At 41.4% G+C, this 13712-nt stretch overlaps 1 protein-coding gene and 1 pseudogene across 1 annotated transcript; both read left to right on the top strand.

The window, feature by feature from the left end:
- Window positions 1-2311: 2311 nt before the first annotated feature.
- LOC130462201 (uncharacterized) lies at window positions 2312-2412 on the top strand (annotated as a pseudogene).
- Window positions 2413-11966: 9554 nt separating this feature from the next.
- LOC130461747 (uncharacterized) lies at window positions 11967-13215 on the top strand. The gene is made up of 2 exons (XM_056829935.1): window positions 11967-12420; window positions 12527-13215. Exons 1-2 carry the CDS (start codon window positions 11967-11969, stop codon window positions 13213-13215), a joined length of 1143 nt encoding a protein of 380 aa, XP_056685913.1.
- The last annotated feature ends 497 nt before the right edge of the window (window positions 13216-13712 follow it).

Here is a 13712-nt window from a genome sequence, read left to right as displayed (position 1 = left end):
TAATCCACCAACATGCCCCTCCTCGGGACTCGATGGACTCTTAGCTGACTTCTTGGCTTTCTTAGCCGATCCATGAAACACTTTGGAGGGTTTAGCTCCATTATCATCATCAACATGCATTTCAAATATCTCGGGGATGGTTACAACATCTTCAAGCTCATCCCCAAGCGCCTTTGGGACTCCATGGACATTCTTGTCATCAAGAGAGGACCTAGCAAGCTCATTAGCACACTTAGAAACATAAAAATTGTTAGAAGAATTAGCACAAGAGTGGTTGTTCTCAACACAAGCAAGAGTGTCAATTTTCATGAAACTTTTAATTTTAGAGCAACAATGTTCATCAATTGCAAGCTTGAAACTAGCCTTGGCGTCTCCCGCTTTCAAAGTGATTAGTCCTTCTTGCACATCGATAAGAGCACCCGCGGTGGCCAAAAATGGCCTCCCCATGATAATGGGGGTATGGGCATCCTCATCAATTTCCAAGACGACGAAATCCACAAGGAAAGTAAGCTCGCCAACCACTAGGGGAACATCCTCAACGTTGCCAATAGGATACTTGACCGAACGGTCGGCAAGTTGCAAGGTGATGTTAGTTGGGACAAGATCACCAACTTCAAGCTTGGCGAACACCGAGTAAGGCATTAGACTAACGCTAGCACCCATATCACACAAGGCATTGCTTATTTCAAGCTCCTTAATAGCACAAGGGATAGAAAAACTACCCGGGTCCTTGAGTTTGGGTGGCATTTGGTTGAGAATGATAGCACTACAATTCTCGGTTAGGTTCACCGTCTCCTTTACGTCGCAATCCCGCTTCCCACTCAAGATTTCCTTGAGAAATCTTGAGTAGGTAGGCATTTGTTTCAATGCTTCCGTAAAGGGGAGGGTGATGTGCAAATTTCGAAGAACATCAAGGAATTTTGAGAATTGCACGTCCAACTTGTGCCTTATGAATCTTTGGGGATAGGGAAGTTTAGGAGTGGGGAGAGGTAGGAGAGTTTCCTCCTTTGGTATAGGAGTTTCACCTACATCATTGATGGGAGGCTCCTCTTCTACCACATCATTGTCACTAGACTCAATGACTCCCCCTTGCTCCTTCCCATTAGGCTTAGAAACCATACTAGCTCGAGGAACATCATCTAAGATTTTCCCACTCCTTGTCACTATGGAATTCATTTGCCTTGGAGTATGACTTTGGGGTGGGAGACTAGCATGCGCATGATGTTCCCTAAAGGTATTTGCAAGTTGAGCTAGTTGGGTCTCAATCATCTTCAAGTGAGTGTTGGATTGTTTGAATCCATCCTCAAACTCGACATTCTTCTTGGCTTGCGCCCCCACAAACGACTCCATGAGAGCCTCAAGATTAGACTTGAGAGGCGGGAGTGGTGGAGGTGTAACGCCATAACCACTAAGGTTTGCTTGATATTGGTTGCCAAAGGTCCTCGGTCCATTGAATCCGGGAGGTGGCAATTGAGATGCACCATAAGGAACTCCCCAGTTCAAAGGATAACCCCCACTTGAGGCACCCCTAAATTGCCCATAAGAGTAGTTATAACCCCCTCCACCTTGATGGTTGGGATTATAACCCCCTTGGTTGTATTGGCCTTGATTTCAAAAACCTTGAGCTTGACCATAGGGCGCTTGGCTTTGATAGCCTTGTGCTCTATAGCCACCTCGATTTTGGCTATTATACCCACTTTCTTGGCCATAGCCTTGGTGGGGACCATACATGGAGGGCCCTCTAGGTTGCCTAGCAAAATTAGGATTGTTAGGTTTATCATTCCTAGACCTCTCATTGATGGCATTAGCATACTCTACATCAAACTCTCCTTCATACGAAGGGCCATAATCCACAAATGACAATTTATGATCTAAGGGGCATGCATCGGGGGAATGACTATAGTCTTGGCAATTTTCATAAAAGAATGTGCCCGAAGGCATTGAGCCATAAGAACTAACCTTGCCCTTCCCCTTAGAGAGAAGAGTGGCCGAGGGAGGAGGGATTGTAGACGGTGATGGCGATTGGCTTAGTGTATTTTCGAGCTTCTCCAAGCGTGAGGTAAGCTTCTCTATCATCCGTGCTTGCTCTATGGCGTACACCGAACCCTTACCATCTTCACTTCTACCTTTCCCATCATAATTCCTTGTGCCTACATGCCAAGATTGGTAGTTTTGAACTACATCCTCAATGATTTCCTCTATTTGATCCTCAGTTTTATTCATAATGGGGCCTCCCGCGCCCGCATCAAGACTTGTCTTCGAACTTGGACTCAACCCCAAGTAAAATGTTTGGAGCAACAACCATTTAGGAATCCCATGGTGTGGGCATTCCCTTTGGTACTCCTTGAAACGATCCCAAGCTTCGAAGAGTGACTCATCTCGCTTTTGCTCAAAGGATTGGATCTTGTGGCGACACTCCGCCGTCTTCCCATGCGAGTAGAACTTGTTTAAGAATGCACTTGTCACTTCGGTCCAAGTGCGAAGTGAGTTGGGCTTTACCTCCTTGTCAAGCCAATCACTTGCTCGCCCAAGTAGGGAGAACCGAAACAATGTCAACCTCACCTAATCCGATGTGACACCATTGTGCTTGATTGTGTCACAATAGTGCTCGAACTGTTTGAGATGTTCGTGAGGTGATTCATTACTCTTCCCACAAAAGGGGTTTCTTTGCACAAAATCGATCAAGGCGGGCTTGATCTCAAAGTTGTTGGCACCCGTTGTTGGGGCTTGAATACCACATGTAGCTTCGAATGCCCCCGGTATTACCAAGTTCTTAACCGGGAGCGCCATGTTCTCAAACACTTGCTCACTCTCTTGTTGTTCCTCACCAACACTCAACGATGCGAATCTGTTATTGCTTGATGAGCTAGACTGTACACGCCTTTGTCTCCTAAGTGTCCTCTCCAATTCAAGGTTAAGAGGATGGAGGATCCTTTGACGAGCACGCCCCCTAACAAGCATACAAACTCAAGAAAAACCGTGAGCAATTCCAAGGAAAAAGAAAGCTAAGCGAAATTGCAATGTTTTTGTATTTTCTAATGATGAACTAGTCTCAACTAAAACTCAAAAACAACAACCGTTCCCCGGCAACGGCGCCATTTTGATAGGGCGTATTTTCCGTCGTTGATAGAAAATAACCTATGCAAACAATATTTATAAAACTACTCAACTAACCGGCTAGCGGTAAGAAAAGGGATCGTCCCAAAGAAACGCTGGTTATCGAGTTTGAAAGTCAATCTAGTTCGAACAAGAATTTGGTTTTGAATTGCCACTTTTAAGAATCTAAAAACTACGAATTATGCTAAATTGAATCAAGAAAGGGAGATGTTAGGGAGTCGGGGATAGACTAGGAAAATCTGGGGAAATGAATTAAACTATCTAGCAATGATGATCATGCAACGAAGTGACGATTAGGCAAATAGCATCTAAAGACGAACCCGCCACCTCTCGGGTAGGGAACGCTAAGCGTCTAATCAATGGAAGAGCTTTCGCCTAATCCTAGATTAAACTAACTAGCATATAATAGGCACCGCCATTTGATCACACAAGATAGGCCCACAATCTCTTGCCAAACCTAACCTATGGTTCCACGTCATTCTAATCGAATAGCATTTGCAACTACCAATCAATTAGCATGGATGTCCTATCATCAAATCATATTTAATCACATGAATCAATCAACAATCAATCATCAATTTCCCCTAATTAAGCCCCTAGATTCTCCCCTTTCCCTAACCTAATTCTACTCACTAGTCATTCTAGAAATTAAGCAATCCATTAATTCTAAGCTAGCAAGCATGAAATTGAAGGAGTAAGAGAAGAGAATTTAAGAATTCAATTGCACAATCAACTAGGAATTAAGAACCAAAGTAACTTCAATCACTGAAATCAAGAATTCAAGAAATTAAGGAATTGAATAACAATCAACAACAAAGCAAGAGCAAGAATTAAGAAACTAAGAATTAAATTGCAAAATTGAAGAAGAGTTAAGAAGGATTACAAATTGAAGCTTGATTGGAGGATAGTTTCTCTCTCTAGAATTGCTGAAAATGTACTTTTAGAATCTCCAATTATCAACTAAAATTCTACTCTCTACAAAATAAATCGAAAAATCTATTTATAAGTTTCCCAAAATAGAAGCCAGAATTCGAATAACAGCAGCCCGCACAACCATTCGGTCGCATAGACCTTTTGTGCGACCGAACGTAAAAGAATCATTCGAGCAAATACTGGGTCTTGTGCGAGCGAAGGTAGCGAAGAACACTTCCTTCGTCATGTGCGACCGAACGAAGAACCCTGTTCGGTCGAATGGGATTTCTTTGGCTCATAATTCCTTCGCAGCTTCATTTGGTCGAACAAGAAAAGCCGTTTGGGCGCACAACTTTTGTGCGGTCGAGTAGAGAACATTGTGCGGCCGCATCCCAAGTTAGGGACATTCTGCCTCCAAAAACCAAATATGTGCGACCGAACAACAGAGCACGTTCGATCGCACAAAACCTGTGCTGTCGAATTACCAGGGTTGTGCGGTCGTTTTACAATCTTGGGACATTCTGCCTCAAAAATCCGTTTTGTGCGATCGAATGACAAAGGGCATTCGACCGCACAAAACTGGAATCTCCTTGAACTCCATTTGCACTACCTGTTCGGGCGCACAAAACGCCACTCGACCGCACAAGCCCTGTTTTGGCTCAAATTCACTTGTTTCCCATCATTTTTCATCAAGATCACCTATAAAGCACAAGATGGAACAAAACTTATAAATCTCACACAAAAAGCTATAAAAACTATAAAAAAGCATAAAAACTAACATAAAATCCTAGGCTAAGAGCGATATAAATGTCGCTCATCAGCTTGCCAAAAAAATGTTTATAAAATACATTTCAGGCACACTAAGCTATTAAATAATGAATTCGGATTCAAGGAAAGTATAACCTATTGATAACCTTGGGATCTTAAATGAGTATCACTCACTAACAGTCAATTATTAATCAATGGTTTAGGATATAGCCAAGGATAAGGAGCGTTTCTAAGTTAAAGGGGATTTGTTGAGAGGAGTGTCCAAATTGTAATTAGATCATTACATTTTAATTAAGTGTAAGAGAAAGTGTCATCAGGTCTTGAGATTGATATTTAATTGGGTTGAGGACTTATTCTGAGAAATAAAGTGAGTTGAGATTTAATGAGAATGAAGCTAATACATGAGTAAGAGAATGCGAATGATATTTTGAGAATGAAAGTGCATAAATTGGTAATAAAATTCTTAAGTAGGGGAAAGTAGCCGTGTATGTGTTGCATATTGCTCACATGCGTGGTGATGAAAAACATTTAAAGCGAGTGCTACAATCATAGACTCGTAGTTCGGCGGGATAGACCCGTTAAAGCGGCTTGGCCGTAAAGCGAGTGCTACGAAAGTAGACTCGTAGAGGCGGGATAGACCTGTAGTTCGTCGGGATAGACCCGTTAAAGCGGCTTGGCCGTAAAGCGAGTGCTACAAAAGTAGACTCGTAGAGGCGGGATAGACCCGTAATTAGGAACATGTCCTAGTTAAGTCTTGCAAGCGTATGCTTATTAGGAGGGTGACCACCCCCACCAAATAGAGACAGTTGGTTGAATAACCCCTACCTATTCGTGTTCACTTTCCCCAACAGTAAGCTAATATGTTGTGATTGTGTAAGCTATTATCTTGAGTTTGAGTTGTGTGTTTTGGCATCGAGTTATAAGTTTTCCATGAATATGTATTATGCATTTGAATTGTGTTATGAGAATTCCATGAATCAAGTTATATGACTTTGTCAATGTTGTACCAATGAGTTTCACATTGAGTTGTGAATATATGTATATTGAGTTTCACCTTGCAACATAAATTATGGTTTGGGAAAATTTACTCTTGGAGAATACTTGGTCTATGGTTATAATTAATTGTCGAATAAGGTTATGATTGAAAATGATTAAGAGTATGAGAGTAACTAGATGAATCATGAGTTGTGAGATTAACTAATTATGTTGATTGTGAATTTGGATGTTAGTGACATAGAGGTAAGGTCTCAAGTTGTCTTGATAACACTATGTTGGATTGTTTCTAAAATTATTGTTGAACGATAAGAACTTTGCGAAATAGATTTCAAAAGAATCAAGTGTGATTTAATCATGTAATTGTTTTTCCAACTGGGTTTAATAAGAGAAGTTTCTATTCAAAATAAAATATAAAACTAAAACTAAAACTATTTTGAGCCACCTATCAAATGCATTTCAAGTTGGATGTGTGTACTCAGATTTTCGCTGATTTTGTTCTATGAACCTGTCCCGGTGGGGGCTGAGTTAAAATGTTTTGCAGGTAGCAAGAATCGAGTCTCAGTTCAGATTCAAGGGTCGTAGAGTTCTCCAATGGCCTTATGTGTCCAAGGTTGGATTATGGATTCGGCAAATGTAATTTAGTTCCTAGAGTTTGTTGATCGGATGTATAATTTCTTCTTAAAGCTTTTGGTTTATAATTTATGGATTACATATCTGTGTTGGAGTCATAGTTAAGTTAAGTTTCTTTGGTTTATAGTTAAGTGTGTTTAGAAGAAGCTTATTAAGTGTGGGTTGTTGTAGTGACACCCTGGTGATGTTTTGGAATATGTTATATGTTGGACTGATGTAATTGAAGCAGGGAAAAAAAAAAGATAGACGTAATTTCCTAAACAGTATTTTAGGTTGTCCATATTTAGGGGAAGTGCTGCCAAAATTTTTCTTAATAACTAATTAAGTTTATGGGTCTTAATTAGTGTCTTTGAGATAGGGTAAACCCGTGATTAATCTTTGAAGTGGTTTGAAGAGTTAAAGTTTGTTTCGCAGGATTTAAAGTAGTAATTATGCTATCTTTGAAGTGGTTTGAAGACTACGTGTGTTTAGGAAGCAGCTCGTTACGGGTGGGCTGTTACTAGGCCTGGTTATTGGGCGGGTAGGGTCAATTGAATGTGTTAATGGATAGGGTCAGGGCCAGGGCCGAGAGGGTCAGGGTCGGGTCAGGGTCGGGTCAGGGTCAACACTAAATTACAATAGGGTAATTAACGGGCTTTTTTCTTAAGCTTCTTTTTGGTAAATGCGTTAAAGTCAAAGATGTAATATTCATGGAAAATGCTCATGGCTTCCTGTCATGAAAAACCTCCTGCACAAACAAAAGAAATGCAAACTCTAAAAAGAAAGAGAGACACTAATAACAAATTAACAATCCATGAACACCAACATTTAATTTTGTCACCTCCCAGTCTCCCACTAATATAAAATCTCACCTTAATTTTCTCAGTCCTCATTTTCCCCCAATTCAATTTCATCCTCAAACCCAATTCCATCATTCCTTCCTCCCTTACTCTTTCCTTTTTATGTAAATCGATTGATAATGGAAGTCTATTAAGAGCTTCAACAGATCGCATGCGTAGCGATGTTGTCGGATTCCATCGATCAATCATGCTTTTTAGCTCCTCATGTACTTCTCTGCGGGAACAATGGCAGATTGGCAGGTGTTGATGGAAGAATGTGCTCACATCGAGATTTACAACTCGATTTCAACTCAGAATGTTGATGGAAGAATGTTCATGCCATTGTTGATTAATTTTCAATTTTCAGTGTTTTAACTTAATAGAGAGAGAGAGTAATTCCAGCTTTCAAGAGATGAAGATGTCTGGTAGTTGTATACTGGTATTGGCCCTTCTTGTATTTTAAGAATTTTTTTTGGCTTTTATCAGAACCCTATAAAAGCCCTATATGCTATGACCCTATAAGTGACCCTGTCCAATAAAATTTTTAGGGTCAAGACCCTTTTAAATTGAGCCCGACCCTGTTGTCCGTTGGGCTACCCTATCCAATAACCAGGCCTAAGCCTCTTACACATATAAATCATGAAAAAGGGTTACAATGTGGAAAGAGGTTTGTTTGTTGGTAGTTGGAATCGAAAATGCCATTTTTGGCCACAAATGACCTATATCGACCCAAATGAACCATAGGCTTGCATAACGAACTTAAAATGAGTCTTATAAACATATAACTAATCTTATGAATCATGAAAAAAGTTTAGAATATGGAAATAGGTTTGTTTTTTGGTAGTTGGGATCGAAAATGCCATTTTTGGACATAAATGGCCTATATCGACCCAAATGACCCATATGCGTAACGAACTTGAAATAAGTTTCATTAACATATATCTAATCATATAAATCATGAAAAGGTTTAGAATGTGGAAATAGGTTCGTTTGTTGGTAGTTGGGATCGAAAATGCCATTTTTGGCCATGAATGACCTATATCGACCCAAATGACGCATAGGCGTGCATAACGAACTTGAAATGAGTCTTATAATCATATAACCAATCATATTAATCATTAAAAAGGTTTAGAATGTGGAAATAGGTTCGTTTGTTGGTAGTTGGGATCGAAAATGGCAGTTTTGGCCATAAATGATTTATATCAACAAAAATGACCCATAGGCGTGCATAACGAAGCTGAAATGATGAGTATTATAAACATATAACTAATCATATGAATCATAAAAAAGGTTTAGAATTTGAATATAAGTTCAGTTGTTGATAGCTGGAATCGAAAATGCCATTTTTGGCCATAAATGACCTATATCGACCCAAATGAACCATAGGCGTGCATAACGAAATTGAAATGAATTTCATAATCATATAACTAATCATATGAATCAAAAAAAACGTTTAGAATATGGAAATAGGTTCGTCTGTTGGTAGTTGGGATAGAAAATGCCATTTTTGGCAATAAATGACCAATATCGACCCAAATGACCCATATGCGTGCATAACGAACTTGAAATGAGTTTCTTAAACATATAAATAATCATATGAATCATGAAAAAGGGTTAGAATGTGGAAATAGGTTCATTTGTTGGTAGTTAGGATCGAAAATGCCATTTTTGGCCATAAATGACCTATATTGACCCAAATTACCCATAGGCGTGTGATGTGGCCTAAAATAAACGCCACCTAAGCCAAACTGTAAAGGCCCATTAACAAAGTCTAAAAGACCTTCTAGAAGGTCTTTAGGCCCTCTTACTTAGAAGGGACCCATCTCCACTAATTACAAGAAGCCCAAAACGCTTAATAAGCCCGCCAGACTCATATCAATCCCCAGTATTTACGCAAGACACGTGTCTTGATCTCAAGAAACTATCCAATCAAAGCAGCACCAGCTCCCAAAAAATCCTAGCACTATAAATAGGGCTCAGATCCCAAGGAAAGGGGACAATCAATTCATTCCCACCAACTTAGCATTAACTTTGCTCTGCCCTCTCTCTACAACTTATTTCTCTCTCTAGCATATACTTATTTAAGCATCGGAGGGAATATTCCTACGGGAATATTCTTATTTTGCAGTTTCCCAGAAGTTCGTGTCAGGTCATACTTGATACCTCCGAGGAACGCGTCACACGTCATCACCGTAAAAGATCCCACAACATTTGGCGCCGTTTGTGGGGAGGTACAGTATCGTAGCCGAACTACACCCTGACAGAGAGTACACTGGTGAGGGAGAAGAGAGGCGGCCTCTCGAAAGGAGCCAATGGCACAAGGAAGAAGCCAATCGAATCGCAAATGCAGGAAACACACCACGTCGGGTGCAGGAGGCTGAGGTGGTTGTAGAAGAAGAACCAATGACAGAGGCGTCTCCGCCAGGCGGCCACCTAAGCCCCAACGTTCGAGACGCCGTGCTAGATGAGAATCTAGACTTGCCCGTCTCGGTGGGATCTTTACGCGAGATCATAGCAGGATTCCAACAGCAAATGAATCAAACCTTTCGACAACAGATGAGCACCACATTGCAAGATGAAATTCGGAAAAATATGCTAATCCACAGCGCTGAGAGGACGGCTCCACAGAGACCCCTCAGCCTAGGCGTCAATCGGATAAGCAGAATGCTACTCAGATCCAACGTATGGAGGGCTGGAGAAGGTTCTCGTCCACAAGCTAGCATGGGATTCAGCCCTGTGCCTGAGCACTCGGGAAACGGCCGCGACCCCCCTACTTTCTTACCTCAAAGGGACCCGGTCATACGACCACCGTCTAGGGGAAGCCCACCAGCCGTCTTCCGGCCTGCCTCAAGGCGTCAAGAACATTATGAAGATGAATCTGAACTATCAGACACCGGGTCCACCCCTGTGATGGAAGATCCACCATTTTACCCCTCTACACGAGGACAGACCCAGATGACGCCCAACAGAGTAAGCATGCGCCCCCGCCTGCTATCCAACCGCCGTGAACCAACTTATCATATCCAGCAAGGGTTTAATAATCTAACGCTAAGGCACATGAGTACCCCCTTCTCCGATGAGATCATGAACGCCCCGAAGGAACCCAAGGTAAAAAATCCTACCATTGAAGCCTATGACGGGACCACCGATCCCGATATGCACCTAGTCGCATACCGCCATCACATGTATGTTTAAGGAACCAATGAAGCCACTTGGTGCAAATACTTCCCAGCCACTCTCAAAGGAGTGGCGTCTAAGTGGTTTGAACGACTGCCCCCAGGGTCAATTGCCTCTTTCAGCGAACTACAAACTTTGTTCTCCACAAGGTTTATGGCACACAAGGATGAAAGGAAAACAAGCATGCATTTGGGACGGATCCAACAGGGGAAAGATGAATCCCTAAGAAGCTATGTGAAGCGTTTCAACCTAGAAGCAGGATAGATCCCAGACTTGCCCGATGGCGTCTCTTTTGATAATTTTATCAGAGGATTGAAGAAGGGATCCTTTAAGTTTGATCTGGTCAAGAAAAGCGTGAGTACTATGGCTGAAGTCTTGGAGGAGGCCGAAGTGTTTATCCATGCAACAAAAATATGCAGCGCGTCAAAGGAAGGAAGGATTGGGGAAACAACAGACTCCTCCGGAAAGAAAGATAAAGTGGACCGAAAAAGTATATTTTTTTTATTGAAAATAGTACTCTGTTAGTTTTCTTCTCTCCCAAGATGAGAGGGTGTACATTAAGGGTGCTTACTAACGTGCGCCACCTTCATCAATGGCGAAGAAGAAGAAGGCTAGCTTGATTGTAACTTCACCAATGGCTTCGGAGGATGATTCCAATCTTTCTAAACCTAGAAATGAGACTCTTTTGGTTCCAAAGGGGGCCAAAAATCGAACCCAGTTGCTGCAAATAGTGCGACGAACTTTGAGAACGAAGAACTTGTTTACTCCAATCTAGTGCACTCATCGGCTGGTATGGTTCCTAAAGCTCTTCATGATACCATTATTGCTTTAAATCAGTCGTTGGGGCTCACTGGGGAGGGGAATTTGATTCCACAGTGTCGTACGGACTCTGTTTTTCGAAACCCTGGAAATGTGGGTGTTATTGGCCAGCCATTGAAGCCTCAAGCTCCTACTAGTGGTTCGAGTCAAACACCTAAGGAGGGGGGAACTATTAAGGAACCATGGGTGAATTTATTTGCTTGGGCTAAGCTTGCTTCCAAAGGAGCTCCCCTGGAATTTGTGACCCTTTTGGTTAAAGATAGGAAAAAAGTAGCACAATTGCAGCAATCAGAGCTTGACACTATGGTTGATAAATGGCAGGCTTCTTTGGTTATGTATGTTGTTGGAGAATCACCGACATTGGCCTCTGTAAGGAGTTTTATGGCTGCTGTGTGGAGTGAGGTTGCTACTCCTCAAGTGTTTTTCCATGATGAAGGGTATTTTATCATTAGATTTGATTGTATTGAGGATAAGAACCTTATTGTTGCAGGGGGTTCATACACCTTTTATGGTAAGCCAGTGATCATTAAGCCATGGGCAGCAGATTTCAACTTCTATGAGGAGGTCCTCAAAGTGATTCCCTTGTGGGTTAAATTTCCTAATCTGCCTTTGCATTGCTGGGGGAGTGATTCTCTCAGTAGAATTAGTAGTTTGCTGGGGGTTCCTTTGTGTGCTGATGAGTGTACAACAAAATAGGAGAGGGTATCATTTGCCAGGGTCTTGATTGAGATGGATATTACTACTGTGCTACCAGACCATGTTTGGATTGAAGATGCTAGGGGAGTAATGTTTAAGCAGGTTGTAGTGTATTATTGGAAGCCCCTCTATTGTAAAAAGTGCAATACAGCAGGTCATGATTGCACCAAGTCATCCAAAGTAGCTCCAAAACCAGCTGTAAAGAAGGTTTGGGTAGCTAAGCCAACTCAGCAACATGTACCAGCTCTACAGCAACAGGCAGGGGGGGTCCTTACTCCTCATCATGAACCACCTGTAGTCCAATCTAGTGGCCAAGATTGGAACATAGTAACAAGGAGAACTAGGGGACCTAGAAGGATGAGGAATTTGAGTCCTAGTAATCCTTTCACTGTGCTTTATGGTGATTTGGGATTCAAGGAGATTACTGGAGAAATGGATAGTGATGGTGTGACTGTGCAGAATAATCAACATGAACCACATGAAGAAGGTTAACTTATGTACTTGGAATGTGAGAGGCTTTAATGATCCTGCTAAAGCTTCTGAGGTAAGGCATCTGTTACAAGTTAACAATGTTAATATCATTGCTTTATTAGAAACTAGAGTAAAAATAGCTAAATTTCCTAGGGTGTCTTCTAAACTTGGTAGACACTGGAGTTGGGGGAACAATTATAACTTGAACCCTAGAGGAAGGATCTGGTTGGGTTGGCAACATTCAGAGGTTGATTTGTCAATTCTGCATACTCATGAGCAGTTTTTGCATTGTGTGATTAGGGATAGAACTGGTAATGTTTCTTTGTTCTTTACAGCAGTCTATGGTTTGCATACCATTGAAACTAGGAAGGATCTTTGGCGCTCCCTTTTGCTCCTTCTTCCTAGTGTTGGTTCTCACCCTTGGCTCATATCTGGTGACTTTAATTCTCCTTTGTATGATGCTGATAGGATTAATGGTTCTCATGTCTCTGCTGCTGAAATTAAAGATTTTAATGAGTTTATTGTGACTGCTGGTCTTTGTCCCCTACAAAGTGTGGGCCACTATTTCTCATGGCATAAAGGTTCCGGTGATGGAAAAACAGCTAGTAGAATTGATTTGGGGCTTGGTAATGCTGAATGGATTCATAAGTTTAGTGGTGTTCCTATTCAATATCTCAACTCTTCCATTTCTGACCACTCTCCGCTCTTGGTGAATTGTTTGCCTGATAAAGTTGAGGGAGGCATACCTTTTAGATTTTTGAATTATCTTGCAGATCATAGTAAGTTTGCTTCCTTGATTGAGAATAGTTGAGGTACCAGTGGGAAACCAGGTTATGCTATGTTTAGGTTGTGGTCTAAAATGAGCCTTGTTAAACACAATTTAAAAACACTGCATTCTGAAGAGTTTGCTGGCATAAAAGAGAGAATTGATATGGCTAGATCTCAGCTAGAGATTGTTCAAACCTCCCTTCAGTCTAATCCTTCTTCTGATCTTTATGAACAAGAGAAAACTTGTACTGATAATTTGAGGAAATGGCTTAGGGTGGATGAAATTGCTTTGAGGTAAAAATCAAGAATTCAATGGCTCCAGGTGGGGAACTCTAACCATCATTTCTTCTTCTCTTCTGTCAAAGAAAGGAATAGGCAGAATAGGATTACAGTTCTGTTTGATGATTGTGGAAACAAATTAGTTGAAGCTGATGCCATACAGGGTGAAATTGTTGGTTTTTATAAAACATTGCTTGGGTCAGCTGCTCAGTCTCTGCCTGCAGTTCACATTCCTACTTTGAGAAGTAGTAGTACTCTCAT

This window comes from Spinacia oleracea, chromosome 5 (genome assembly GCF_020520425.1).
Source record: "Spinacia oleracea cultivar Varoflay chromosome 5, BTI_SOV_V1, whole genome shotgun sequence".
In the NCBI taxonomy this organism is placed as follows: domain Eukaryota; kingdom Viridiplantae; phylum Streptophyta; class Magnoliopsida; order Caryophyllales; family Amaranthaceae; genus Spinacia; species Spinacia oleracea.
This window is presented reverse-complemented; position numbering and strand designations above follow the sequence as displayed.

Coding starts and splice junctions, on each gene's coding strand:
- LOC130461747 (XM_056829935.1), top strand. CDS start 11,967: ATGGATATTACTACTGTGCTACCAGACCATGTTTGGATTGAAGATGCT. Junction 12,421..12,526: donor ACATGAACCACATGAAGAAG/GTTAACTTATGT, acceptor TTGCTTTATTAG/AAACTAGAGTAAAAATAGCT.